At 43.7% G+C, this 27,193-nt stretch overlaps 1 protein-coding gene across 1 annotated transcript in view; it reads right to left on the bottom strand.

Moving 5' to 3' along the window:
• Nucleotides 1-5,881: 5,881 nt before the first annotated feature.
• Nucleotides 5,882-27,193, bottom strand: part of GCKR (glucokinase regulator) — a 29,782-nt gene continuing 8,470 nt past the window's right edge. Inside the window, 20 exon segments of the mRNA XM_082672734.1 lie at nucleotides 5,882-6,182; nucleotides 7,000-7,125; nucleotides 7,129-7,134; nucleotides 9,569-9,610; nucleotides 17,316-17,399; nucleotides 17,514-17,593; nucleotides 17,791-17,887; nucleotides 18,272-18,345; nucleotides 18,694-18,772; nucleotides 18,776-18,791; nucleotides 19,024-19,070; nucleotides 19,074-19,122; nucleotides 19,762-19,880; nucleotides 21,206-21,232; nucleotides 21,234-21,312; nucleotides 24,127-24,221; nucleotides 25,361-25,414; nucleotides 25,638-25,704; nucleotides 26,013-26,086; nucleotides 26,469-26,537. Of these exon segments, the coding sequence (XP_082528860.1) occupies nucleotides 6,012-6,182; nucleotides 7,000-7,125; nucleotides 7,129-7,134; nucleotides 9,569-9,610; nucleotides 17,316-17,399; nucleotides 17,514-17,593; nucleotides 17,791-17,887; nucleotides 18,272-18,345; nucleotides 18,694-18,772; nucleotides 18,776-18,791; nucleotides 19,024-19,070; nucleotides 19,074-19,122; nucleotides 19,762-19,880; nucleotides 21,206-21,232; nucleotides 21,234-21,312; nucleotides 24,127-24,221; nucleotides 25,361-25,414; nucleotides 25,638-25,704; nucleotides 26,013-26,086; nucleotides 26,469-26,537 (1,455 nt within the window). The 3' untranslated portion in view covers nucleotides 5,882-6,011.

Genomic DNA, 27,193 nt, shown 5'->3' with positions numbered 1-27,193 from the left:
TATGATTGTGCATTTGTTTATTTCTCCTTTGAGTACTGTAGATTTTTACTATATATATATATATATATATTTGTGTGTGTGTGTGGCTGTGTTTTGTCTTCGTTGCTGCGTGCGGGCTTTCTCTAGTTGTGGCAAGCGGGGGCTACTCTTCATTGCAGTGCAAGGGCTTCTCATTGTGGTGGCTTCTCTTGTTGAGGAGCACAGGCTCTAGGAGCGCAGGCTTCAGTAGTTGTGGCACGCAGGCTCAGTAGTTGTGGCTCACGGGCTCTAGAGCGCAGGCTCAGTAGTTGTGATGCAAGGGCTTAGTTGCTCCGTGGCATGTGGGATCCTCCCGGACCAGGGCTCGAACCCGTGTCCCCTGCATTGTCAGGCGGGTTCTTATCCACTGCGCCACCAGGGAAGCCCCCTTGCTTTATGTATTTTTAATTGTTATTTAAAATCATAATTTATTACTGGTGAATTAAATCTTTTATCACTATGCTGACTTTCTATCTCTAGTGATATTTTTTGCCTTAACTTACTGTGTCTAATATTAGTATTGCTATAGCAGTTTTCTTTTGGTTGGTATTTGCATGGTATATCTTTTTCCACTCTTTTACTTTCGACCATTCTATATCCCTTTGTTGTAATATAGGATACAAAATAAACCAAAATCTAAATATATGTTATTTGTTATGATATCACTTATATGTGGAATCTAAAATATGACACAAATGAACTAATCTACAAAACAGAAACAGACTCACAGATATAGAGAACAGACTTGTGGTTGCCAAGGGGGTGTGGTGTGGGAGGGATGGATTGGGAGTTTGGGAATAGCAGATACAAACTCTTACATATAGAATAGATAAATAACAAAGTCCTACTGTATAGTGCAGGGAACTATATTTAATATCCTATAATAAACCATAATGGAAAGGAATATGAAAAAGAATATTTATATAACTGAAACACTTTGCTGTACAGCAGAAATTAACACAACATTGTAAAACAACTATACTTGAATAAAATAAATATATGTTATTTGTAAGTGATACATCTAAAATAAATAGATTTTAACTGGAGCATGTATTCCACTTACATTTAATGTAATTGCTCAAATAATTAGACCAAAATCTACCCTTTTACTTTGCACTTCCTATTTTTTCCTGTTTTATATTTTTCTCTTTCTTCTTGTCTTTATTTAGACAACTAAGTATTTTAAATTAATCTCTCTATTTTCCCCTTTACTAACTGGAAGTTATACTGTCTGTTTCTGTTCTTTTAGTGCTGGGGTTGGCAAATGGTGGCAGGTGGGTCAAATCTAGCTTGCTGCTTATTTTTGTAAATGAAGAAGTTTTGGAACACAGCCACACCCATTTTATACACAGTCTGTCTGCTTTCATGCTACCACAGTAGAGTTGAGTAGTTACAACAAAGACTACAGGGGGCCTGCAAAGACGAAAATATTTCCTGTCCATCCCTTTATAGAAAGAGTTCGCCAACCCCATTTTTAGTGGATTCTTTTTAAAATGCAATATGCACATTTAACCTATCAAATTCTTAAATTAATCAAAACCTTTATCCTTTTTATGGATAAATCAAGGGCCTTAGGATATTATAACTCTACTTACCTCTTCCCACATACTTGTTACTGTAGTAATTTTAATTTTATTTTTTTTTAAACTTTATTTGAAAGCTACCATATGATCCAGCAATCCCACTCCCAGGCATATATCCAGAGAAAAACATGGTTTGAAAGGATATATGCACCCCAATGTTCATTGCAGCGCTGTTTACAATAGCCAAGACATGGAAGCAACCTAAATGTCCATCAACAAAGGAATGGATAAAGAAGTGGGGTACATATATACAATGGAATATTATTCAGCCATTAAGAAGAATGAAATAATGCCATTTGCAGCAACACAGATGCAACCAGAGATTATCATACTAAGTGAAGTAAGTCAGACAGAGAAAGAAAAATGTCATATGATATCACTTATATGTGGAATCTAAAAAACATGGATACAAATGAACTTATTTACAAAACAGAAACAGACTCACAGACTTAGAGAATAAACTTATGGTTACCAAGGTGGAAGGGTTGGGGGGAGGGATAGACTGGGAGTTTGGGATTGAAATGTACATACACACTGCTGTATTTAAAATAGATAACCAACAAGGAAAAAAATAATAATGTATTATGAATAACTTTATGACAATAAATTTGACCTTAAAAGAAAATAACACTTTATCTTGGAAACTTTTGATTTACAGAAATGTTGCAAAGGTAGCACAGTGAGTTACTGTGTGTCCTTCATCCAGTTTCACCTAATGTTTTAACTTTATTATATTTGAAAAATCTATGTGAACAACATTGGTACATTCACTATTAACTAAACTCCATACTTCATTCGAATTTCACCAGTTTTTCCCCGAACGTCCTTTTTTTGTCCAGGACCTGTATTTAGTTGTCATGCCTCCTTCATCTCCTCTGATCTTGTGATGGTTTCTCAGTTTTTCTTTTTTTTTTTTTTTCCTGATAGTTTTCTTTCTTGTCTCTTTTTTAAAAAAATTTATTTTATTGAAGTATAGTTGATTTACAATGTTGTATTAATTTCTGCTGTATAGCAAAGTGATTCAATTATACATATATATTCTTTTCCATTATGGTTTATTACAGGATACTGAATATAGTTCCACCAGTTACTAAGACAAGTGTATAAAGTTTCACTATGATCGTGGATTTGTTTATTTCTCCTTTGAGTACTGTAGGTCCTATACAGTAACAACTGTTGTTTGGTTTCTCAATCTTTGTTTTCTATGACCTTTATTGTTTTGAGGAGTACTAGGCAGTTCTTTTGTAAAACGTCCTTAAATTTGGGTTTCTCTAATGTTTTCCTTATGCTTAGACCGAGGTTTGGGGAAGAATACTGAGGTGACATGCCCTTCTCGTTACATCGTATCAGGTGGTACATGATATCAATTGGTGACACTAATTTCCAGTACTCGGTTAAGGTAGTGCTCGCCAGACTTCTCCAATGTGAAGTTTCTATTTTTCTCTTTCAATACTCTGTTCTTTGGAAGCAAGCCTCTTACTTTTGCCCATACAGGGGTTGTAGAGAGTGAGAGGTTATTAAGCTCCATTTCCTGGAGTGGGGTATATCTACATATATTATTTGGAATTCTTGTGTTAGGGAGATTTGGCTCCTTATTTATTTATTCAATTATTTTATTATAACAGTATGAACTCATGTACACCTAATTTCTATTTTGTGTTATAGTCCAATACGGCATTATTTATATCATTGCTCCAATTGTTCCAGCTTTGGCCACTGAGAGCTCTTTCAGGTGGACTCCTGGGTCCCTTTGACATGACCCCATCCTTTTGTTTTTATGAGGACGTCATTACTTTCTGGCACTACAAGGTGCTCAAGGCTCTTCTTCCTATCTCTCTCATACCACAGCACCCCAGCCACTAGTTTACAGTTAAGCCCAGTTCTTCTCTTTTCCAGGATGAAAGCATTTTGCGACCTAGGTGCAGTGCCTGTCCCGTCAGCCCTAGGATTTGACCTACCTCTCTATACCATACCTGAGTTTACATTGGATCTTAGAGAGTTTGCTGTGCTTCTAGGGCCCATCCGTAGAGCCATGTTGGGGCCCCTCTACCTCTCACCTGGTCCCCAAATCCTCCTTCAACCTTACTGTCCCATGGGAACTTGCTCCACCCTAATATTCCAGACCACCTAAGTTATAAAAAGAATAGCTGACTTGGGGGAGAGATCATGAGTTCCATCTCTAAGTACATTAAATATGAAGTATATGCAATATCCAAATATCTTCTGCCTCTGCACCTCTTATTATTGATCTAGCAAATAGATACAACAGGAAATTGTTTCCTTCATCCTCCACAATCCAACCCAGTCTTTTGGGTTAGACCCTTTTAGTCATTTCAGGAGAAATTACTGTCTTGTGTTGATACAGATTACTTTCTAGCTGTTCTTGCCCTCAGATATTTGCTTTCTCTAAACAGTGGTAAAAGTTGTCACCCTACCTTTTGCATCTGGATAGGTCTTTAAAAATCTTTGAATCTCTTTAGCTCTTCCTAGAGCTCAGGTTCCACTGACAATGACCTGACTCTCTGATATTGGATCCACACACCCATGCAAACCTCCAAACATTCCCAGGTTTTCTTTGAATGTTCCCTCACTCCACCCCAACCTCCTTCTTCCAAAGCTGTCCTTGATTCTTGGCCTACCCTGTAATATCCTCAGAACAATTCTGGCAGTTCTCTGTACCTAGCCTGCTGTTGGAATCCACCTCAATGATCTCTGTCCTGTATTGCAATTGCTCATATCTGCTTGTGAGTTCCTAGGGGGTGGGGATCAGATCTTAGTCATTTTTTTCTCCTCTACAATGCCAGAGTGTAGCCCAGCCTCTAAAGTTTCCCAAGGGGAGCAAGTATACCACCTTGTTTATAACACCTGAGTATCACATGCAACTGTATATGAATTGAATTCACTTGATATCTTTGCACCATCCAAGTACTTGGCAAGTAAAAAAAAAAAAAAGAAAGAAAGAACCTCTGGACTTCTAGTGTCCTTCTGCATCCAGCCTTGGGGAAATCTGACCCTGCACCCTATCCATCCCACATGTGGGAGGAGGGCTACTGCACATGTTGGCTCTGCCTCCTCCAGCCCTGGAAAGCTGGGTATCTTCTCTGACTTGACCTTGCTCGTGATGCCAGGATGAGAGACGAATTCACATAATTCAAGTGCATGGGGGAGAGTTGTGGGTAAAGAGAAGCTGAGAGCCTCTGCAGGATCTTTTCCTAACTTTCTTGAGTTGTAGAGTTAGGAAGAGGTGTTTGTGGAGGATAAAAACCAAATCGATGGCAGTCAGAAGGCACTAGGGGAATGGTGTTGAGGAAAGGGGCATTGGTTAAAGACCTAAGGTAGCAAAGTAAACGTAGATATATCAATAGAACAGGAAAAGAGTTCAGACAGAGGCCGGAGGCCCACAGATATAGAGAGGGAACTTATGGCTGTCTTTAAAAGATTGAATACTCTGTCTTCATAAAACTGAAATCTATTTGGTTCCTTAGCCGTCACCCTCCTGCAGAAAGGTTCAAGTGAGCTTCAGAGAGGTTTTGTCCCGAGAGAGTTCCTGAGTGTCTATTGCCTAGGTACTTCTTGACCACAAGGGGGAGCCAGCTCTCTACTACCATGGTCAGTCATAGGCACTGAAGAGCTGGCATGGGTCTGGGATGAGCGAGGGTGCCTTTGATTTGTCAAAACAGGTGACAGCTGAGGTCTAAAATGTTCAGAGTGGGGTCTCTAGTGTGTGTTGGGTCCCACTCTGGCACCCTCAGAGTTCCTTATGTTCCCTTTACAAACACTGGGTAGGGATGCAACTCTCACTTTATGGCCCAGTGTGTGGATGTAGCACTCATTCTAGTGATGATCCTGTCATGCCTAATTGGGATTGTTATTTTCTGAGTGTCCTATGTTGGGGACACAACTTCTTCCTCTTTCCTTGGAATTATCTAAGTTCCCACCTCTCCTTGCTTGTGTGATTCTTTGTAGGAGTGAAGTATGTGTGTGTGCGTGCACGTGTGCACCTACATGTTGGAGATGGGGGGATATAAAGAAGCTGGAATAAGGTTTGGGTCAGTGACCACTGAAATGGAGTTGGGAAGCAGGTGGAGACATAAAGAAACAAAACTGCTATTGGGACCGACCCATGCCACTCATCTTGTTCCACCTCTGATCTATTGACTCTGATCTCAGTAGAAAGCTAACTTTTTGAAACAAGACATTCAGTTTTATTTCTGAAATCAGAATATGCCAGGGAAAGTGGATACCACTGGGTGAACAGCAAGATCTCCCCAAAGGAGAGAGACGCTGTCTCCCCAGCCTGGGCGGCTGGTGCTCCTGGAGACTGGCCCTCTCCTCCCACTTCACGTGCTGCTGGCCCAACAAGTCCCCGTGGGGTGGGCTGGCCCCCTCCACGCACCCAGAAACACCAGTTCACGGCACAGCAGGATCTAGGGTCTCCAAGAGGTCGGCGTTGCGCTTCCGACCTGGCCGGGTGAGGGCGCTCCTGACAGCCTCACGGACAGAGGGAGCTGCAGCCAGGTATGCCTGGGCCTCAGGGATGGAGCACCGGAACAGGAGGCTCAGCAAGGCTATGGGGATCACCTGTGGGGAGGAGGCAGCGAGAACTGAAGCCTGAGAAAGTGAGGTCGTCTGAGGAAGAACCCTGGAGGAGCTAGGGCATTCAGTGTGGGAGTCAGAAGATACCAGGTTGGATGCAACAATAGAACGGAGGCGCTTCCCTGGTGGCGCAGTGGTTAAGAACCTGCCTGCCAATGCAGAGGACACGGGTTCAAGCCCTGGTCCCGGAAGATCCCACATGCCACGGAGCAGCTAAGCCCGTGTGCCACAACTACTGAGTCTGTGCTCTAGAGCCCGCGAGCCACAGCTACTGAAGCCCGCACACCCTGGAGCCCGTGCTCCACAACAGGCGAAGCCACCGCGATGAGAAGCCCACGCACCGCAACGAAGAGTAGCCCCCGCTCGTCGCAACTAGAGAAAGACTGCGTTCAGCAACGAAGACCCAACGCAGCCAAAAATAAATAAATAAAATAATAAATTAAAAAAAAGAATAGAAGGGAGTTTTCAAACACCAGAAATTGAAATGAGGTGGGTCAAGAGCAGAGAGTAGCCTTCATCCTGACCCAGAAAACTCCTATTCATCAAGACTGGTTCGTGACCCAGTTCTCCCTCTCTTTCCTGACTCCCCTCCTAGGCAAAACTGAAGACTCCTTTTCGGCACCCCTGTAGTACCTTTTTCACACTTCTCTGACTACTTGTCACAATCATGTCTCCTCCATGACCAGGGGGAGTTCCTTGCAGAGTGTCACTGAGCTTTGTAAACTCAGTGCCGAGACAAGTTCCTGACACATCGTAAGTACTCAGTAAGTGTTTGCTAGATGACTAGCAGTTCGCGAGTTACCTGTTCCTTCTCTTGTGCAACCTGGACGTGGAAGGAGATGGGAGCTGCTCGAATATCATCCGACAGTGGCTGAGGGAAGTGGATCGCCTGGAGGAGGCTCTCGATGCATCGAGATTTGGGCTGTCCCTAGAACCGCTGTGGAAGAAGTGGTAACATCCATGCTGGGCTAGAAAGCCATGGGAGCTGAGAATGGGGTCAAGGGAGAATGGGAGTCTGGGATCTCGAAGACCAGCTGTAGAGAATTCGTCCCTGTAGGCAATCCCAAACTTACAATCCCCAGCTGTAAAGGAAAACTGGGGTAAAAGGGTTGGTGGTGGGCCTTGGTTGGCTGGGTTACACTGGAGAATTAATGGCAAATTGGTCGTATTTTTGGCCATGTCCCCGCAATCCCAAAGGTTGGTCATCTTAAACTGAACTCATTCCCTCTGGTTTCCTCCCTAACCACATCCATCCTTTATACTGCTGTAAGACAGTTCATCTGCAAACACTGCTTCTATTTTTTTCACCACCCTTTTCCTCTCCATCTAGCTCAGCACTGTCCAATAGAAATATAATGAGTCACATATGTCATTTAAAATTTTCTAGCACAGCATTAAAAAAGAAACAGGTGAAATAAATTTTAGTCATGTTTTATTTCATCCAATATATCCAAAATATCATTTCAACATGTCAACAGTATTAAAAATTATGAGTGAGATATTTTACAATATTTCTGTACCATGTCTTTGAAGTCCAGTTTGTATTTTACAATTACAGCACATTTCAATTCAGGTGCTGAATTTCAATGCAAAAGTGAAATAGAGTCCTACCAAAAGAATAGAGTTGCATTTAATGAAAACTTTACATGCTTCACTTTTTAAATAAAATTTGGAGTTCAGTTCAAGTGCTCAATGGCCACGTGTGACTGGTGGCTGGACAGCACAGATCTAGCTGTGTTGGCAAGTCCCAATTCCTGTCTGGCTTTTAATCTTCCACAGTTTCTCCCCTTCCTGCTCCCTCACCACTCTGTAAAGTGACTCCAAACCTGTGTCCCTCACATATCATGCCTAGCCCTCCTCTGGGCCTTGGCTAATACTCCTTCTAACAAAAGTGCCCTTCAGTCCTTCACCTCTCCAAGCCATAACCAGTAGGCCCAGCTCAAACATTACCTCTTCCATGAAGTCTTCTGCTTTACTATAGTGCATAGGTCCTACCTTCTTTGATGTTCTGTTGGACTTCAGTAAGGATCATGCAATTTGACGCTTAATTGTTCTGTGTTTCAAGTGTTGGTTTTGTCTCTCCTCCATTAGATGGGCCACTCTGGGATGGCAAGGACTGGATCATAGGTAGCTCTGGCTCCCCCTACCTGCCCCAACTCCAGGAACTAGAAAAGCATAAAGGATTTTTTTTTTTTCCCAGTTGGTCGGTTTTACTCATTCGAGAAGGTTGTTTTAGGGCCCTGATGGCTGCTCACTAAATGCCGATTCATGGGTTCCTTTCATGTAGAGTTACCAGATTTAGCAAATAAAAATATTGGATACCCAGTTAAATGGAATTTCAGATGGATAATTTTTAAAAATTAGTATAAGTATGTCTCAAATATTGCATGGGATATACTTATACTAAAAAATATTCTTTATTTCTCTGAAATTCAAATTTAACCAGTGTCCTATATTTTTCTTTGCTATATCTAGCAACCCTACTTTCAGGACCATCTGTTGTGCTATCTGCTCAGCATCCATGCCTCCTCCTCCTGGTATCAGCACCTTGATTCTCCTCTGGGGAATTATTGCTTCCCCATTCTCAGGCCACACTGTTTGATTGAGGCTCACTTCATGCCCCTTCCTCCATTGCCATCTTAAAGGGAGAGCATGGGTGACCCAGGCCTGGGCAGAGGGCTGCTTTCCCCTGGAGAACAGTGATTGGCTCAGGGATGGGCATGTGACCCAAGACAAACCAATGAGGACCCTCCCCCAGGTATTTGCAGGAATCGCAGGGACAGATAAACTCTCCTTCTGCCAGAGTTGCTAAATTGGTAGGATGTTAGGCTGGCACTGCTAGTGGCCAATTTGCCACCTAGTGGAGAAAACCTGCCTGAGAATGAGAGCAACACAGAGGAAAGCAGAGCTAAGGGCTGAAAGTTCTGGAGCATGTCATTTTGCGTTTCTGGATCTAGCTACTGTTCAGTTACATGAACCAATCATTTGCCTTGCTTAGTTAAACCAGTACAAATTGGATTTCTGTCACACATATGTGTAACTGAAAGAATCTTGCCTAATAGTTATAATTGCGCAAACACGCACCCATGTGTGCACATATACTCCTTAGAGGAGAGGCTGGGCCTGATAGAAGGACAAGGAGAGGCACAAGAGAAAAGTCAATCCTTACCCCTTCACATCTACATACCTCTGAAATACACCCTCCTATGGCAGCCTAGGCATTGAAGCCAGGCCCCACCCAGCCCCATCCCATCATGTCCTAGCTGCAGCACGGCCAGAGCCCGCCAGAAGAACCTGGAGTTGCAAATGTGGAGGTCCAGCATGTGGTTTTGGAGGATCTTCCCAAGAAGCACGTGGGCTCCTGTACTCACCGTATTCAGCACCCACTTGGTGCTTAGCTCATGCTGGAACTTCTAAATAGGGCAGACACACGGGGATATTGAAAATCAGGGGACATTAGAGCAGCAGAGTGAACAGGGCCTTATTATCTGACAGGAATCCAGGGATCAAAAATGCAGACATAGGGACTTCCCTGGCAGTCCAGTGGTTAAGGGTCCATGCTTCCAATGGAGGGGGCATGGGTCTGAGCCCACATGATGCTCAGCACGGCCCGCCCCCAAAAAAAGTAGACATAATTTGCTCCATCAGCCAGGGCCATTCCCGGCAAACCTGGCAGCTTCACATATTTGTGGGGTTTTCTTTCTTTTTTCTTTTCTTTTCTTTTTTTTTTTTTTTTCGGTCGTTCTGCACAGCTTGCAGGATCTTAGCTCCCCAACCGAGGATTGAACCTGGGCCCATGGCAGTGAAAGTGCTGAGTCCTAACCACTGGACCACCAGGGAATTCCCCACATATTTGTGTTTTTGGCCCTTGGTAGACAGATATCTTCCCTGAGTCCTTCCACAGTAGGATTTTGCTCTTATCAGCACCTTCCTCTTGTTACTGAGGTACCAGACAAGGGAGAAGTGGAAATCCTGGGATTCATTCCACTAAACTAAAGGCTCCTTGAGAGCAGAGATGGTGTCTTATTTTGCTCAAGAGCCCCAGTCTTTTTGATAATGGCTGACACGTGATTACCGATCAATACATGTTTGTTGAAAAATTAATTCAATTTAATCCTTATAACAACCCTATGGAATAGGTTTTTTCTATCCCTGTTTCTACATATATGGAAACTAGAGGTCAGAAGTAAACTTGATAGTGAGACGTAGAATCAGGACCCAAATCCAGGTCTCCTGATTTAGTGATGAGGGCATTTCCTACTTTGCCACGATCTTTTCCCGGATGAATGAGATAATGGATGTGAAAGCACAATGAAAACTGAAATGTTATACAAACACGTGGTACTGTGGGAATAACTATCACCTGTTCTTGGCCCTCATATCTTGCACTTATAATATCTACTACCAAACTTTGAGGGCAACAGGAGTCCAGTAAAGGAATTGAGGGGGTTAAGTATTTGGTCCTAGCCAGGCTGAGGAAACAGGCTACTACTTCTACCTCCTTATTCTGCAACTCTATAAATAGCTGGTCACACAAACCCCTAGCAGGGGGTATACTGAAAATACTTAACAAGTGATCGACAAAGACACTGAGTATAAGAATAGAAATCTGACCAATCAGAATGAAGCTGGCCAGTATGCAGTACTGATGCTATAGGCTGCATGTCAGACTGCCCTGTGGGGGAGAGATCAATCAAATCTGGGTTATATCATTAACCATTTATATCACCAACCATTTATACCATTAACTACCATTAACGAAAAAATACTTTAAATTTTATATAATTTGAAGCTAGACACATTCATTTTAAAGTTCATGTGGAAAAAGGGCAGCAATTCTATAGAAGAGTGTTGAAGAGAGGACTAACTCTATCGGACATTAAATTTACCATAAAGCATCTATAATTAAACAGTATGGTACCAGCACATCAATAGACAGAAAGAAAGTCCAGAAATAAACCAGTGCACATGCGAACTGAGTGTTTGATACAGGTAGCATCTCAAATCACTCAGGAAAAGATTAACTTTAAGTATATATATTGGGACAATTGGATAGTCATTTAGAAAAATATAAAATTGGGTCCATACCTCACCCTATACACAAGAATAAACTCTTAATGATAGTTTGGAATTAACATTTACACATTACTATATATAAAATAAACAACAGGGACCTACTGTATAGCACAGGGACCTATATTCAATATCTTATAATAACCTATAATGGAAAAGAATCTGAAAAGGAATATATATATATAACTTAATCACTTTGCTGTACACCTGAAACTAACAGAACATTGTAAATTAACTATTTTGATTTAAAAAATGGTTTTAAAAAAAAGAGAGCAAGAGAAAGATCACTTTCACTAGAAGAAAACATGTACTAAAAGAAAACACAGATGGAGTGGGTGTGGCGTGAGGGGAGCTTTCTGTTCATCAAGATCCAAATTCAATAAAAGATTGATAAGTTCTACCCCAGAAAAATTAAAGGAAAGACTTTTGCATGGTTAAAACCCAAAGAAAATGGAATATATAGTTGACCCTTGAACAACACGGGTTTGAACTGCAAGGGTCCACTTATACGCAGACTTTTTTCAATAGTAAATAGTACAGTACTACAATGATCCTATCCCAGGAATGTGGATAGGGAGGAACCATGGATACAGAGGGTCAACCATAAGTTACACCATTTTCCACTGTGCAGAGGATCAGTGCCCCTAACCCCCCGCCTTGTTCAATTGTCAACTGTATAGCAGAAATAAAGGACTAATATCTCTAATTTATAAAGGACTCAAAATCAAGGGATCATCAAGACCACAATACCATTAGAAAATGAGGATATTTCATGTATTTACATGAACACACAGTTCAAATGCCCTACGTAAGAGACTGCCTGAATAACCCTCGCAAATGTGTGAGCACACCCAAATGTGAAAAATAATGAGGAAGAGTTCCATAGGCCTGCGCTCTAGAGCCTGCAAGCCACAACTACTGAAGCCCACATGCCTAGAGCCCATGCTCCGCAACAAGAGAAGCCACTGCAATGAGAAGCCTGTGCACCGCAACGGAGAGTAGCCCCCGCTCTGTGCAACTAGAGAAAGCCTGCACACAGTAATGAAGACCCAACGCAGCGAAAAATAAACTAATTAATTAATTAATTTTTTAAAAAAGAAAGAAAGAAGGAAATGCAAAGCATACACGAACACGCACACGTTTTTTTGTAAAAAGAAACACAGGAGATAAGTCAGTCAGTAATGAAATTGGTTTCTTACAGGGATGAGTGGGAATGGGATGGAAGGAATAGAGAAGGAAATGGGACATCTTTTTATACAGTTCTGACTTTTAAATCATGTTATGTTTTACATATTCAAAAGATAAAATTAGACCAAAAACTGAAAAAAACTCTAAAATTTAAAACAAATAAAAATAAATGAGCCTAACTATATATCACATTAATAACATAACCACAGAGAGAAAGAAAAAAATTAATGAAAGTGACTTTTGAACACTTTATCTAGTGGGATGTGATCAAAGGACAAAAAGAACTGCAAAAATCTCAACCACTTCTTGGTAAGTTTGTTGATGACAGTCGTATTAGGGTAGCAATTCCAAAACTGTTCGGTATGTACTGTAGGACTGAACAAATGGGTAAATACACTGATGATATTGGAGGAGAGTACGTGTGTGTGAATACACACACACACACATATATATATATATATTTCCTTGTTCTTTCTACTGAAAGGGCTTAGAGGCAAAACAAACCAGTAGCAGTGAGCATACCTAGCACCTAGATTTCTAAATACCAATCTCAACTAACAACCAGGGCTCCTTGGAAAATGATTGATTCCAGGGCTGGAACCAGGGAAAGTATAAGGTGAATGTGGCCCAACATTTTTGTGCTCCTGCATAGGAGATGACTGGGTTACACACACACACACACACACACACACACACACACAAATACACACAAACACAAATGTAAATAATGAAGAAGAGATTTTTAAACTGAAGTGGAGTGATTTTCAGTATATTTTGTTAAGCAAAAGTGCAAGGCACAAGAGTATATTGCATAAGAGAACAAGAAAAAAATTTTTTGGCAAAAAGAAATACAGCAGAGTGTTCAAATGCTAATGTGGATAGATATGTCACAAGAACACAAAGGCCAGCTTGAATGAGCTCTCATTTTGAGCATTAAAATGAATAATGGGGTTTCCCTGGTGGCGCAGTGGTTGAGAGTCCGCCTGCCGATGCAGAGGACACAGGTTCGTGTCCCGGTCCAGGAGGATCCCACATGCCGTGGAGCAGCTGGGCCCGTGAGCCATGGCCGCTGAGCCTGTGCGTCCAGAGCCTGTGCTCCGCAACGGGAGAGGCTGCAGTGGTGAGAGGCCCGCGTACCCCCACACCAAAAAAAGAATAATGACAGGAATGGATTAAAACACACAACAACAACAACAAAAATGCATGAGTCCATATCAATACTAAACAAACAAATGTAGATAAGGGGGGGAGAGAAGAAAGATTTTCTTTACAGAAGAATGCCAACTAGTAAATGGAGACAGAAGGATACAAATAGAAAAATCACCATTTTAAAACCATCATAGTAATAACTGATTCAACCAAGAATCATTAGTGGATGCTAAAACCGTGGGTGAAAGATTGCTGAGGAATAAGATACAAAGAAATCTAACAGACACCACCTTGACCAAATGATCAAACGCAGCATCACCAATAAAGGGACAAACTGATATTCGGAGCCTCTACATGTGATACACTGATAAAGGCACAGCCTCATCTATGCAGGACTCCTGCCCCAAAATTTAACGTGAATATAATGAAGAAACAATCAGGCAAATCAAAAGTGAGGCACATTCTGCAAAACAATTGGTCTAGACTTCTAAAATATCAGTGTTTTGATGAAAGAGATCAAAAACGACTGAGGAACTCAGGCAGATTAAAGAAAACTAAAGAAACACAATAACGAAATGCAACGCATTATCCTTGCTCAGATCCTGGATCTGGAAGATAAAAACAACACAGGAATAATTGGGGAAATTTGAATATAGTCTGTATATGAGATAATAGTGTTGTATTAATTGTCATTTTCTCAAGTGTGATAATTATAATTATATAGACAAATGCCTGTTGTTCTTAGGGAACACAGTAACTTGTGTCAAGTATCATATCTCCAATCGCCTTTCAAATGATTCAGGGGTAAAGAGAGATGAAGCAGCTGTGGCAAAATGTTAATAAGTGGTGAATCTAGCAAAAAGCATATGGGTGTTCGCTGTATTATTAGTATAGTATAGTATACTGTAGTATACTATAGTATCATTGATACTATTCTTGCAAGTTTTCTGCAGATTTGAAATTTTTCAAAATAAAAGTGTGGGCTGAGTTACATCAAACTATTTCTACAACGAAATATTTATAAGCTCTAAAAGAAGCCTCTGTATTTCAATTTCAGTACATTTAAAAAGATAAAAACCGGAATCAAGAAAAAAAGAAACACACAAAGATTGATAGATTTGACTATGCCAAAATGTAAATTAAATGTCTCTACATCAAAAACGTAGAAATTAATAATAACATACTGGGGGAAAACATGGAACAGCAAAAGAAGGCTACTGTCCTTGCTATATACACTCTCTCTTATAAATTAGTAAGAAAAAAAATACCCTAATAAAGAATGAGGGGCTTCTCTGGTGGCGCAGTGGTTAAGAATCTACCTGCCAGTGCAGGGGGCACAGGTTCGAGCCCTGGTCCGGGAAGATCCCACATGCCGCGGAGCAACTAAGCCCATGCGCCATGACTACTGAGCTTGTGCTCTAGAGCCCGTGAGCCACAACTACTGAAGCCCGCACACCCTAGAGCCCGTGCTCTGCGACAGGAGAAGACACCGCGATGAGAAGCCCGTGCACTGCAACGAAGAGTAGACCCCTCTCGCCGCAACTAGAGAAAGCCCGCGCGCAGCAACGAAGACCCAATGCAGCCAAAAATAAATAAATTAATTAAAAAAAAAAAGATTGGGTGAATATGCCCAAAAGATATGAAGAAGCAGTACAATAAAGAAAAAAATTCAATGGCGTATATATGTCTTTAAGGAGCCAATCTCCATAGTAATTAAATATAAATTACCACGGAAATGCCTTTCGTTTTGTTTCACTTTTTTTCCTTTGCTGATTAGCGAAGATTAAAAAGAACAATGTTACCCAGTATTTTAAGGTTGTGGGGAACAACCAATTTTACACTTTGTTTATAAACCTCTTTGGAGGTAACCACAAGCATCAAAAGCCTTAAAATTTTAAACACCCTTTGACCCATTGATTCCACTTTTGGAGGTTTACCCTAATGAGAGAGTCAAATATGTGTATAAGGATATTCTGTGCAGCATTTTAAAAAAAGCCATAATATTGAAACTATAGTGTTTGACAACTGGGGCTAGAGTAAACAAATTACAGTCCACATACCGTGGAACACATGACATTAAAAATGATGATGTAGATATATTAGTACAGAAAGGTGTTCATAATTTTAAATAAAGAGAAGCAAGTTAAAAACAGCATGTCATGTATGATGCTATTTTTATATAACTATTTTTACATATGCATAAAAAAGTAGAGAGACAGTCTCAAAATTTGTCTGAGTGGTTTTTGTTTTTGTTTTTGGAAGAAGGTAGATTATGGATGATTTTTTTCCTTTTTTTGATTTCTGTATTTTCTAAAGCTTTGACAATTAAAAAATGTATTGTTATTACAATTTTCTTTAAAAATACAGTTCTTTAAAATATCACAGATCATCATTCTCTGCTATATCCCCTATCCCTGGGATATTATCGGGCATGTGACAGGTACTCTAAAAATATTTGTTGAATGAATGAATAAATGGATCGGGCTCAATTCATGAATATGGTTGAAATTTATCTTGTATGGTGAAGTAAACCATGGATTTAGAGTCCCAAAACCTGAGTTCAAATCCTGACTCCTGTCTTATCTGTGTGGTCATGATTATAATCCCTTAATCTCTTAATTTCATCTTCCTCATCTGGGCAATGGGGACACTAAACATACATTCCTTAGGAGACTGTTAAGAGAACTGAGATAATATACCTGAAATATTGTGTAAAGTGCAAAGGCCTCTGTGTATTAGGTATTATGACTATACAATGGAACCTATAAGTATGATGGGGTATATAACATAAAGGAGGGGTCTAGAAGATGTGGGTTTCATTGGAAAAGACTTCTTAGAAGATGTGAAATCTCAAAGGTGACAATGAATGTGGAAAGCATGCCAAAAGAAGTAGGGATATGACCAATGAACACCATTTGGAAGGAAAGACAAAGATACACATTGAAAGGAGTGTGGATCCCCTGTTCCGGGGGAGAGGAGAGAATTCCATTGAGTTCTGAGGGCAGATAAGGAGCATGTCAGCTGTTGTCTGGTTAAGTTGGGAAGCTTCCTGGAGGAAGTAGTTTGAATAATGGATGAGGCCACATCTCTCCAGGGCAACCCTTCATGGGCCTGGTTCCGCCCCATGGAGGATGGAGGGCTGTCGTGTGAGAAAACTGAGGACCAGAGATGTGTAAAACTGCTTTCTTTCTTCGGCCACGAAGCAGAACTGAACTGGCATCCAGACGTCCTGCTGCCCACTCCAAACGCTAAACTGCAAAGTGCACCCAAAGTGATCATTACTTCTACGGTTATTAGCAATGCTTGTACTGGATCACAATTTCATTAGTAAACAGGGACTGTATCAGTGTACTATTATCTGCAGTGAACTCAGCATAGGACAACTTGCAAAAAAATATGTCTTAAAGGCTTTTGGACAGTGAGGATGACTATAGTATCGACAATTAACTTGTGACAAAGGACAAATGAGTATCTGTCAGCTGATTGGCGGCCTATCCTGTACTTTTGCATATTTCTCGAGAGAACTGAATGCAGTAGCCCATTGACTTGGAAACTCTGACTAGTGACCTGGTAACACTAGAACTTGCCCAGCTGGCTTTGTGGAAGTCAGACAAAGCTTTCTACCCTCCGGCCCTGGGTTTTCTAATTCCTGGAATCCCTCCTCCTCTGTGCCCCTCACTGCAGATATTACCTCCTCATTCCCCATACCTGGATGAAGTTCCCATCATATTCGAAGAAAAGCAGTGGCCATGTGATGCTGATGATGGAGGGAAAGAGCTTCTTCAGAGGGGTCTGGAGAGAGAGAGGAGCAGGAACCGCGATGGAAGTTACAGGAAGCCCTGGCTGTAACTGCTGCCCCGGGTCCCCTCCTCAAGGCTGGACCCTCTCCGGCAGGGATTGCCCTACAGTGCTGTGTGCCAAGGCCTGGATGTTGGAGGTCTTCTCTTTCACCTGCTCCACCAGCATCTGCACCTCCTTGAGGTTGTCTAGGAGAGGGGCAGGGCGTCAGAGTGGAAAGCCTGGCTCTTCAGCTGTTCTTTCTCCTCCCCTGGGGTCCAGTCAGGACACACACTCCTGTCCCTCCCTCTGAGCAGTTGCCCTAAGACCCAGAAAAGTGATAGTTCCTCTGAGTCACTCAGCTGCCTCCATCCCCTCACCCCACCACTCCCATCATCCCTCTCACCATCCAGGGTCAAAATGAAGAGCACGGTGTCAGTTTCTGCAAGGGATGGCAGGATGGAAGTCAAGAAGTCTTCGTGGGAGAAGGAGAAATGGGGACCCTGGGGCAGAGAAAGAGGAGAGAGTCCTTCCCATGGAAAACTCCAGCATATAGACTTGAAGACCAAAGAGGCCCTTAGAGGACATAATGCAGAGCTTTTATCTACAGATGTAAAAACCAAGATTCAAAGAGGTAAAGTGTTTTGCCCAAGATAATGCAGCATGCTGACGGAAGAGCACTGGACCAGAGCCAGGTTTGGGGGGTGAATCCAGAGCTTTCCACACTGTTCCTGTGCTGCCCCAAGGCCTCATGACCTTTAACCCATATTCCCTCTCTAGAAGGGAATCCCATTGTACTCCCCTACCTGTTTCCACCTTCCTCTTTTCTCCCACCCTCTGCACACCAGTTATCTTCCCAACTTCCCCAAGCCCCATCATCTTCCCACCTGGTTGAGCTCAGCCTTCTGGTTAAACATGTCACTGTGATCACCAATGAGAAAGCCATGGACATCTTGGAAATCTGGGAAGGTTAAGGACAGGGAGAGAGGAGTGATGGGCTTCAAAGGAGAGGAGGGTTCTAGGTTTGGGGAGGTGTCAGTGGGGCTGGGAGGAAAGTGGCAAGTGGGGTGCAGGGTAAGCAGTAACACACTTGGGAGGCCATAGCTAAGCATGGGGCTGGGAGCTGAAGGATCAAGGACTGAGTGAGGTTCAAAGGAAGGAGCATTTGACTGAAATGCCTATCTAGATAGGGCAGGATGGACATTGAAGGAGGAGCCTCCATGGGTTGGGAGTAGGAAAGAATTTGGAGAGCAGACCAGTTGGTTTGGATCAGGAGGAATCGGGAAGTAAGTCAACACCGGGGTCCCACCAGCACCAAAGGTGTGGATGCACTCTACTCCATCCATGATGGCAATGATGCCCAGGGTCTGCCAGCCAACCAGGTATACTCAGCCTTTTTTCTCCAGGCTGAGAATGGGTCAGAGGTCAGGACATGAGAGATCACAGTAAAGAAAATCCAGAGATCAGAGAAAGACACACACAGAAGAACACAGGAGTAAACGAACCAAAAGCCTACCCTGACCCTCCAACACGCAGACCCGCTACCCTCCCCATGTTATCATGTCTCGTAGAGTCTCCCCTGCTCTCATGACATTCCCCATCCAGGCCGCTTCCCCCCTCCAAATACACATCTACACACCTGGTGCTGACTTGCTTCATCAGGGTGGTGATCTTGGGGCTTTGACTCTAGGTCACCTGATGAGCCCACTCAAATGTCCGCAGGATTTCCAGAAGGCATCTAGGAGAAAGTCCACCAGCTCCCAGGGCAGGCCCAGTGCCCCCTCAGAAAGCCTGAGTCCCTCCCACCCTGGGGAAGGTGCAATTCCCTTGAAACTAAGTTCTGCTGGTCCCTCGTGGGGGAGCGATAAGCAGAGCCAGACTGCATTCAACAGGGGCAAAGTGGGCTTCAGCGGGAAGAAGACTAAAGAGCAGAGAGAAGAATAGGGCATCCAGAGCACTGGGAGGAGGGTGGGATCAGAGAGTTGACGAGGGGGTAAGTGAGCGACGTGGAAGCTAGGCGAGAGACCCTGGTGAGGGAGGCAGGCCCACAGCAGGATGACCTCTACCCTGCATGGCCTGGACCATCCCCACATCAAAGACTCTAGGAAGCTAGGTTAGCTTTGGATGTCCCAGGTGTGCACAGGGATCAGGTCTGGACCTGAGGAACCCAGGGTCCATTGGAAACAAGCCAGACTTTGTGACTGTGTGATGGGAACAGTGGCATCCCCCTGCCAGTTCCTTTCCCAGGGAAGGAACGGCAGGGCTGCAGTCTTGCTGCTACCAGCGCACCCTCCAGATCTGGATCTGCCATTCCCCTGCCTGCACCCTCCCACCCACTGCCTGACTCTGATCTCTCTCTGGTCCAGATCCTCCCTACCTCGGAGATGCTGCGATGCTCCGGTCCGCAGTCTTGTGAGCTGCCAGTAACAGGGTTTCCAGCAGGATCTTGGTGGCACTTCCACCCTTCATCTGGGAGGAGCCACTGAGGCCCTCAGGCTGCAGAGTGATGACACCCAGGAGAAACTGGGAGAGGAAGGAAGGTCCTGGAGTTTACTAGTTAGTGACCACTGTGCATGCAATCTGGTTAGTGGCTCTTGGACATGCGCTCTGCTTAGTGGCCACTGAGCAGGCATTTGTAGGACTGGTGGCCCCCAGTGTGCTGTGAGGAGGAGTGCTGGTTGAGGGCTTAACTGAGAGGAGAGGAGAGGAGGGAAGGGAAGGGAAGGGAAGGGAAGGGAAGGGAAGGGAAGGGAAGGGGAGGGAAGGGGAGGGAAGGGGAGGGAAGGGGAGGGAAGGGGAGGGAAGGGGAGGGGAGGGAAGGGGAGGGGAGGGGAGGGGGAAAGGGCCACTTATGGTCATTTCTATGGTACATTCAGGACTCTGGAGAGGAAGCCAGAATAATTGAGTGTCCTGTTAGCTGGGGATAAGGGTTTTTCAGAGAGGTTTTGTTTTTGTTTTTGTTTTCGTTTGCCAAGTACTTTCTCCCTCCTCCATCCCCCACTTTTTAAATAACAGTTTTTAATCCAAACACTACATTTCATGCTCCTTGGACAGACCAGTGAAGCAGCCATTGATTGTAACCATACAGATATATAATATGACACACCAAAAAGATAAAGAGATTACAGCAAGAAGAATGATAAAAGCAGTGTCTGAGAAAAGGAGATTAAAAGTAAATAATTGTAGAGAGGAGGAGAGATGAGCATCTGGGAGATGAAAGATGCAGAACTTGTGTGTAATGTGGAATTCCTGCCTTTCTATCTCGCAAAAGGAAGATCAAAGAGAATGTCACAGATGTGCCCATCCCTGGCAGAGTGGGGCAGGGCAGGGGTTTGGTTAAGGCCCTTGTAAGGTCAAAGGAAGGGCAGATGATGTTAGTGAGATGCAGCCACAATCCAGAGAAAAAAGCAACAGGAGCAGTAGAGGCTTAGAAGGGCCACACCAATTTTGGAGAGTCTTAGGCAGAAGAATGAAACTACATCCCATTTTTTCTTTAAAGCCCATATTTGAAACTGAAACATATAAAAGAGACATGAAGCAATACTTTCTACACACAGATGCAAAAGAGCTTCTTTATATAGAAACTGCCCTAGACCATTTAGGTGTTTAATGATGACTTATTTAAGAGACAGGGTCCGAATGGAAATAAAACATCTTAAGGTGAAAACCGAAACGAGAAAACAGGATTTGATTTACAACATTTTAGTAGATACACGACACCAGGAATTTAGACATGATGTAACAAAACCTAAAATCAGAGGCCCTAAGTGGCAAGCCGTCCGGAGGTGGGTGTGAGGGGTAGGGGTGGGGGCAGATCTCACCCCAGTTGCAGGATTGAGCACAAAAGCTTTCCGTTTTCTCTGGCAGTTTCTGCATCTGCTCTGCTATTTGTCGAAATGTTGAACTCCAGTCTTCAATGGGGTCATTTCTGGGGCCCAAAGAGAGACAGAGGGGGGATCATGTGTGAGGATCTAAAGGAAGGGCCTCAGATGAGAGTTGGGACCAAATACCACATTGAGATTGGGGTCAGAGGTCAACAATTTCCTAGAGAGATGTGCTTTGATGCTCATAGGGGCACTGTGTCCCTGAACCCCAAGGATGAGGGTTAATAAAACATTCAGCAATTTGAACCCAGAGCAAAGCCAACACTCAAGTAAAAAGTTCCAGCCTGAGACCAGAACTTTCTTGTGTCCTGGTCCTTGCACAGGTCTATTGCCATGTCTCCTCTGCAGAGAGAGGCAACAGTGTTTATTGTGTGGTTGAAAACTGAGATCCCCAGACTTGGCAGGTCAGCAAAATCACCTGGGGAGGCTTGTTTTTTTTTAATAACTACCCATTTCTGGTTTCCACACCCACCCTGAGAGTCTGCTTCAGTAGTTCTGGAGTGGAGCCCCCAAATCTGTATTTTTAAAAAGCTTCCCAGATGACTCTGAAGACCAGCCAAGTTTGGGAGCCACTGATTTAAGGAACAACTGGAAGATCTCCACGCCTACATTGTTTGAAATCCTTCATTTCACTTAGTCACGGTCCCTGAAATTAGCATCCACTGCAGCAGATACATTTTTGGTGAGGAAAGCCCTCCATTAAAAGAGATCATTTATACCTTCGTATGAATTACACTACATGCCTGGAATCTGGGAGCTGAAAAAGCCTCTCGGAACTCAGCTGTCCGTCTCCCCAAGACCACACTAAATACACACAGAGCTGCTCTTGAGTAGTCAGCGAGCCTTCGCTGAAATACCTCCGGTGACAGGAAGCCCTCAGCTTCACTGGGTGGCCCCCTCCGATGGTTCATTTAGCAGAGTTTCCCCAGCTTGGCTGTGCATCAGAATCTCCAAGGATGCTTGCAAAAAGTAGGTATTTCCGGGCCTTACCGCAAACCTACAACATCAGACCTCTCATACAAGAACCTTCCTTATTAACACTCCCAAGGCAGTGCGTTCACAGAATCGCACCTGAGCAGTATTGGTTTAATATGCTGGCCTTCATAACACAACACTGTAAATCAACTATACTCCAATAAAAAATTTAAAAAATATATGCTGGCCTTCTTTGAGATCGAAGTGGCCATTTAGACAGAGAATAAGAGGGAGGTGACTTGGAGGCACAGGGATCTCAGGAAAGGGGAACAGGGTGGGAGATGTGAGTAGCCAGAGGGGACCAAAGGGGCTCCTGGCATGAAGGAGAAAGGGCCTAAAATAAGGGAGCTAGGCAAAGGAGACTAGGAGGCCAGTCAGCACCCAGTATTCCTTCTTTGAAAAGATGCTGGGGACCCACCTCAGATGAAAGCACAGATCTTTGTGGTATGCGTTTTCTTGAGCCCATTCTATCCTCTGACCCACGTTTTCCTTGCCTCTTCATTCCATTTTAAATGTATGCTTTCTTATATTTTATGTAACCTTTATAAGCTGCCTTCAATTCTTTCTGAAATGAGAGAATATGCAAATTAACCAACCAACAAAAAACTTCCTAAGCTTAGGAACACCCTTTATTTACTTTATTTTTTTTAACATCTTTATTGGAGTACAATTGCTTTACAATGGTGTGTTAGTTTCTGCTTTATAACAAAGTGAATCAGCTATACGTATACATACATCCCCATATCTCCTCCCTCTTGCGTCTCCCTCCCACCCTCCCTATCCCACCCCTCTAGGTGGACACAAAGCACTGAGCTGATCTCCCTGTGCTATGCAGCTGCTTCCCACTAGCTATCTATTTTACATTTGGTAGTGTATATATGTCCATGCCACTCTCTCACTTTGTCCCAGCTTACCCTTCCCCCTCCCTGTGTCCTCACGTCCATTCTCTATGTCTGCATCTTTATTCCTGTCCTGCCCCTACGTTCTTCAGAATCACTTTTTTTTTAGATTCCATATATATGTGTTAGCATACGGTATTTGTTTTTCTCTTTCTGACTTACTTCACTCTGTATGACAGTCTCTAGGTCCATCCACCTCACTACAAATAACTCAATTTCATTTCTTTTTATGGCTGAGTAATATTCCATTGTATATATGTGCCACATCTTCTTTATCCATTCATCTGTCGATGGACATTTAGGTTGCTTCCATGTCCTGGCTATTGTAAATAGAGCTGCAATGAACACTGGGGTGCATGTGTCTTTTTGAATTATTGTTTTCTCAGGGTATATGCCCAGTAGTGGGATTGCTGGGTTGTATGGTAGCTCTATTTTTAGTTTTTTAAGGCACCTCCATACTGTTCTCCATAGTGGCTGTACCAATTCACATTCCCACCAACAGTGCAAGAGGGTTCCCTTTTCTCCACACCCTCTCCAGCATTTATTGTTTGTAGATTTTTGGATGATGGCCATTCTGACCTGTGTGAGGTGATGTCTCATTGTGGTTTTGATTTGCATTTCTCTAATGATTAGTGATGTTGAGCATCCTTTCATGTGTTTGTTGGCAGTCTGTATATCTTCTTTGGAGAAATGTCTATTTAGGTCTTCTGCCCATTTCTGGATTGGGTTGTTTGTCTTTTTGATATTGAGCTGCATAAGCTGCCTGTATATTTTGGAGATTAATCCTTTGTCAGTTGCTTCGTTTGCACCTTTATTTACTTTAATATTCTGAGATTTGGTGAACAAGAGCATATTTGCCCTGCCCTCTCCTTTGTGACTATCCTGTAGATTTTCACAGGTTCCCTCCCAGCCTCCCCCAGGGGCCTGGCCGTGACCTTTCATTACAGAAGTTCTGTGTACGACTTTTCATTACAGAAGGCTCACCTGGCCATGCTCACTGGGTGGAAACCAATCAGGACTGGCAAAAAGACCGCTGGGTTATCCATGCAGTAGTCCATCTGGGCTGCCACAGAGGGAGCCTGGTGGTAGGGAGAGAGGGGAGGGTTCGATGAGGGGGGTTACTCTAGCTCTGCCCGAGGCCCACGTACATCAGAATGCCCCGCACATGCTTGTTTAAGTGCAGATTCTGGGCCCAGTTAAAATCTACTGGATCTGAATTTGAAGGGGAGACCCCATGGACCTACATTTTTTTTTAATTAATTAACTATTATTATTATCGACCACACCGTGCAGCTTATGGGATCTTAGTTCCCCGACCAGGGATTGAACCCGGGGCCCTGGCAGTGGAAGCGCTGAGTCCTAACCACTGGACCGCCAGGGAATTCCCTAGACCTACATTTCTAACAGGTTCTCCCATGGAAATCTTCTGCGTGGTAAAGTCTGAAGATACAGAACTAAACTGTCAGCTCCATGAGGTCAGTGTCCTGCTCTCCTTGTGTGCCTCGTTCCACATCTGCTGGGGTCCAGGTCCTGCTCAGTGAATTCAGAGAGTCCGAGCTGCACAGCTGAGCGGAAACTCAGGGTCATCTAGCCCAGTGCATGTCAAACAAACCACCTGGGAATCTTGCTAAAATGCAGATTCAGACTCAGTAGGTCTGGTGTGGGGGGGCCTGATATTCTGCATTTCTAACAGATCCCAGGTGATACTGATGTTGCTGGTGTAAGGACCACACGTTAAGTAGCAAGGGACTAGTCTGGGGTCAGTTTTTTCTGTAAAGAGCTAGAAAGCAAATATTTTAAGCTTGTGGGCCCTACGATCTCTGTCCAATGACTCAGTCTTACCGTTGAAGCGTCAAAGTAGCCATGGATAATATGTAAACACAAATGGCTGAGTTCCAGTAAAACGTCATTGACAAAAACAGGGAGCAGCTGGATTGACCTGCCAGCATAGTTTGCTGAGCCCTGGACTACTCTATCTATTTTGATTGTTGAGTGGATGGGTACACAGTTATTGTGGGATAAGATCCCTTCCCCCCTTGTCCCACATTCATGCAACTGGATCCTAATCAGTGAGAGTAAAATCAAAATTCCTTACACAAGCCCTTTCTGTTTTCTAGCTAAATCTAGCTAAATCTTGTTGATTTATCTTCCATGCTGTTCCACTCCTACTCCCTGCCTCCCTATAAAATTGACCCACCCAGCCCGTCTTCACACTCACAGAGAGTCCCGCTGAAATGCCGATGACAATCACCCTCTTCTTCCCAGCAGCCACCTAGGAGAGGAGGATGGGTGAGGTAGTGCCACCAAGAGGATTCTAGGGTATAAACATATTGTGTGGGGATGTCAGGGCCAGGATGAGGTGGGGGATGGCTGGAAGGGAGTTGGGGGGCAGGGAGGAGGCAGGGGATGGGCTTTGGCTGGATGTTGGGGCTTTGATGTCCCCACGAGAAGGAACAGACAGAGGTCTATGGTTGAGTGTCAGTGGAAAACACAGACTTCTTCAGTTCCTCGATCCCATCCAGAGCACTATCTTCCATCCCCTCCCTAGAGGCCATCACAGACCTAAGAGGACAGACTCAAGGTCAGTGGCACTGCTTGGGAAGCAGAAACCTATGGTTTATTAGGGCTGCTTTGAGAGAAGGAAATGAAGAGAAAACTGTCACTGAATGGGCACCTACTATTTGTTGGGCACCATGATAAACACTCTGTAGGGTTGAAAAACTTCAATGCCTATGAGGGCTAGTCAGGCAACATAAGTACGTGAAGTGGAGAGCAAACTGGACACCATCTCCACCTGAAAGCATTCAAATTCAGTTTCTAAAAGACACTAGTTAGGCCAAACAAAATATTCATAGGCCAGCCTGGCTTACCTGTCACCTCCTGCAACGAGGTAGGTGTAAAGAGGTTTCTGTCCTAGACCTTTCATCAGCTGGTTAAAGGAGACCTGCCAAGTCGGAGAGAACATGGAGTAGTAATGACAGGGAAGGAACAATTATCTTGGATTTTCAACACCTTGAGGGTAGAGGCTGTATAATGATTCTCTTAGGTCAGTGCTTAAGCCAGCACTGCTTGGAATCTGACTCTTAAATATGCTGCTTGGAGATGATGGATTAGGGGTGTGTGGGATGTACAGACATTGGCAATAGACTGGTGGGGCTCAGATGGGCTCAGAAGAAATGGGACTCCATGTTGAGATCTAGCTTTTGGAGAAGAAAGAGAGCCGGAGCTGGAGGCGGTCCACCTAGGAGCTTAGCTATGAAGAGCTTTATGGTCCTGAGGTTCACTCCAAGAAGGCGGAGAGCAAAACCGGCGATCAAGGTACTCACCGACATGAGGAATGCCATCCTGCCAGAGGTATCCCTCCACTCAGCCCCACCAGCGCCCCCCTCAGGCTCCTGAGAAAAGAAAAATGCCTAGGTCTCCAGGTTGGGAGAAGCATATTCTCTTTTTGGTTGGTAACAGAACCCCCCTCTTATCCCCAAAGCGAACAGAACATAGAGAATATGGTGTAGCAGAAAGAACCTTGGATTTGAGAAAGAAACTTCAGTCTGATCCCCAACTCTGGTTTAGCTACTTATTCAAACCCTTACTGGACTTCCTTGGTGGGGCAGTGCTTAGGAATCCACCTCCCAGTGCAGGGGAAAACGGGTTCGATCCCTGGTCCAGGAAGATCACACATGCCGCGGGGCAACTAAGCCCGCAAGCCACAACTCCTGAGCCCGCATGCATAGAGCCCACGCTCCACAACAAGAGAAGCCACCGCAATGAGAAGCCTGCACACCACAACGAAGAGTAATTCCCACTCGCCACAACTAGAGAAAGCTTGCGCTCAGCAACAAAGACCCAACGCAGCCAAAAAAACCCCAAAAACCCTTACTTATTGCAGAAAGGACGGAAAGGAGCTTTGTCACAGATAGGAAGCAGCATTATCTGGCAATTACTAGCTGCGTGTACTTGGGCAAAAGCTACTGTGATTATCTTAAGTCTTTGTTTTCCCATCCGAAAAGTAATGGAGACAATAACACCAACTTTACAGGTTTTTGTGAAGGTA

The sequence above is a fragment of the Grampus griseus genome (assembly GCF_964374135.1).
Source record: "Grampus griseus genome assembly, chromosome: 15".
Taxonomy (NCBI): domain Eukaryota; kingdom Metazoa; phylum Chordata; class Mammalia; order Artiodactyla; family Delphinidae; genus Grampus; species Grampus griseus.
This window is presented reverse-complemented; position numbering and strand designations above follow the sequence as displayed.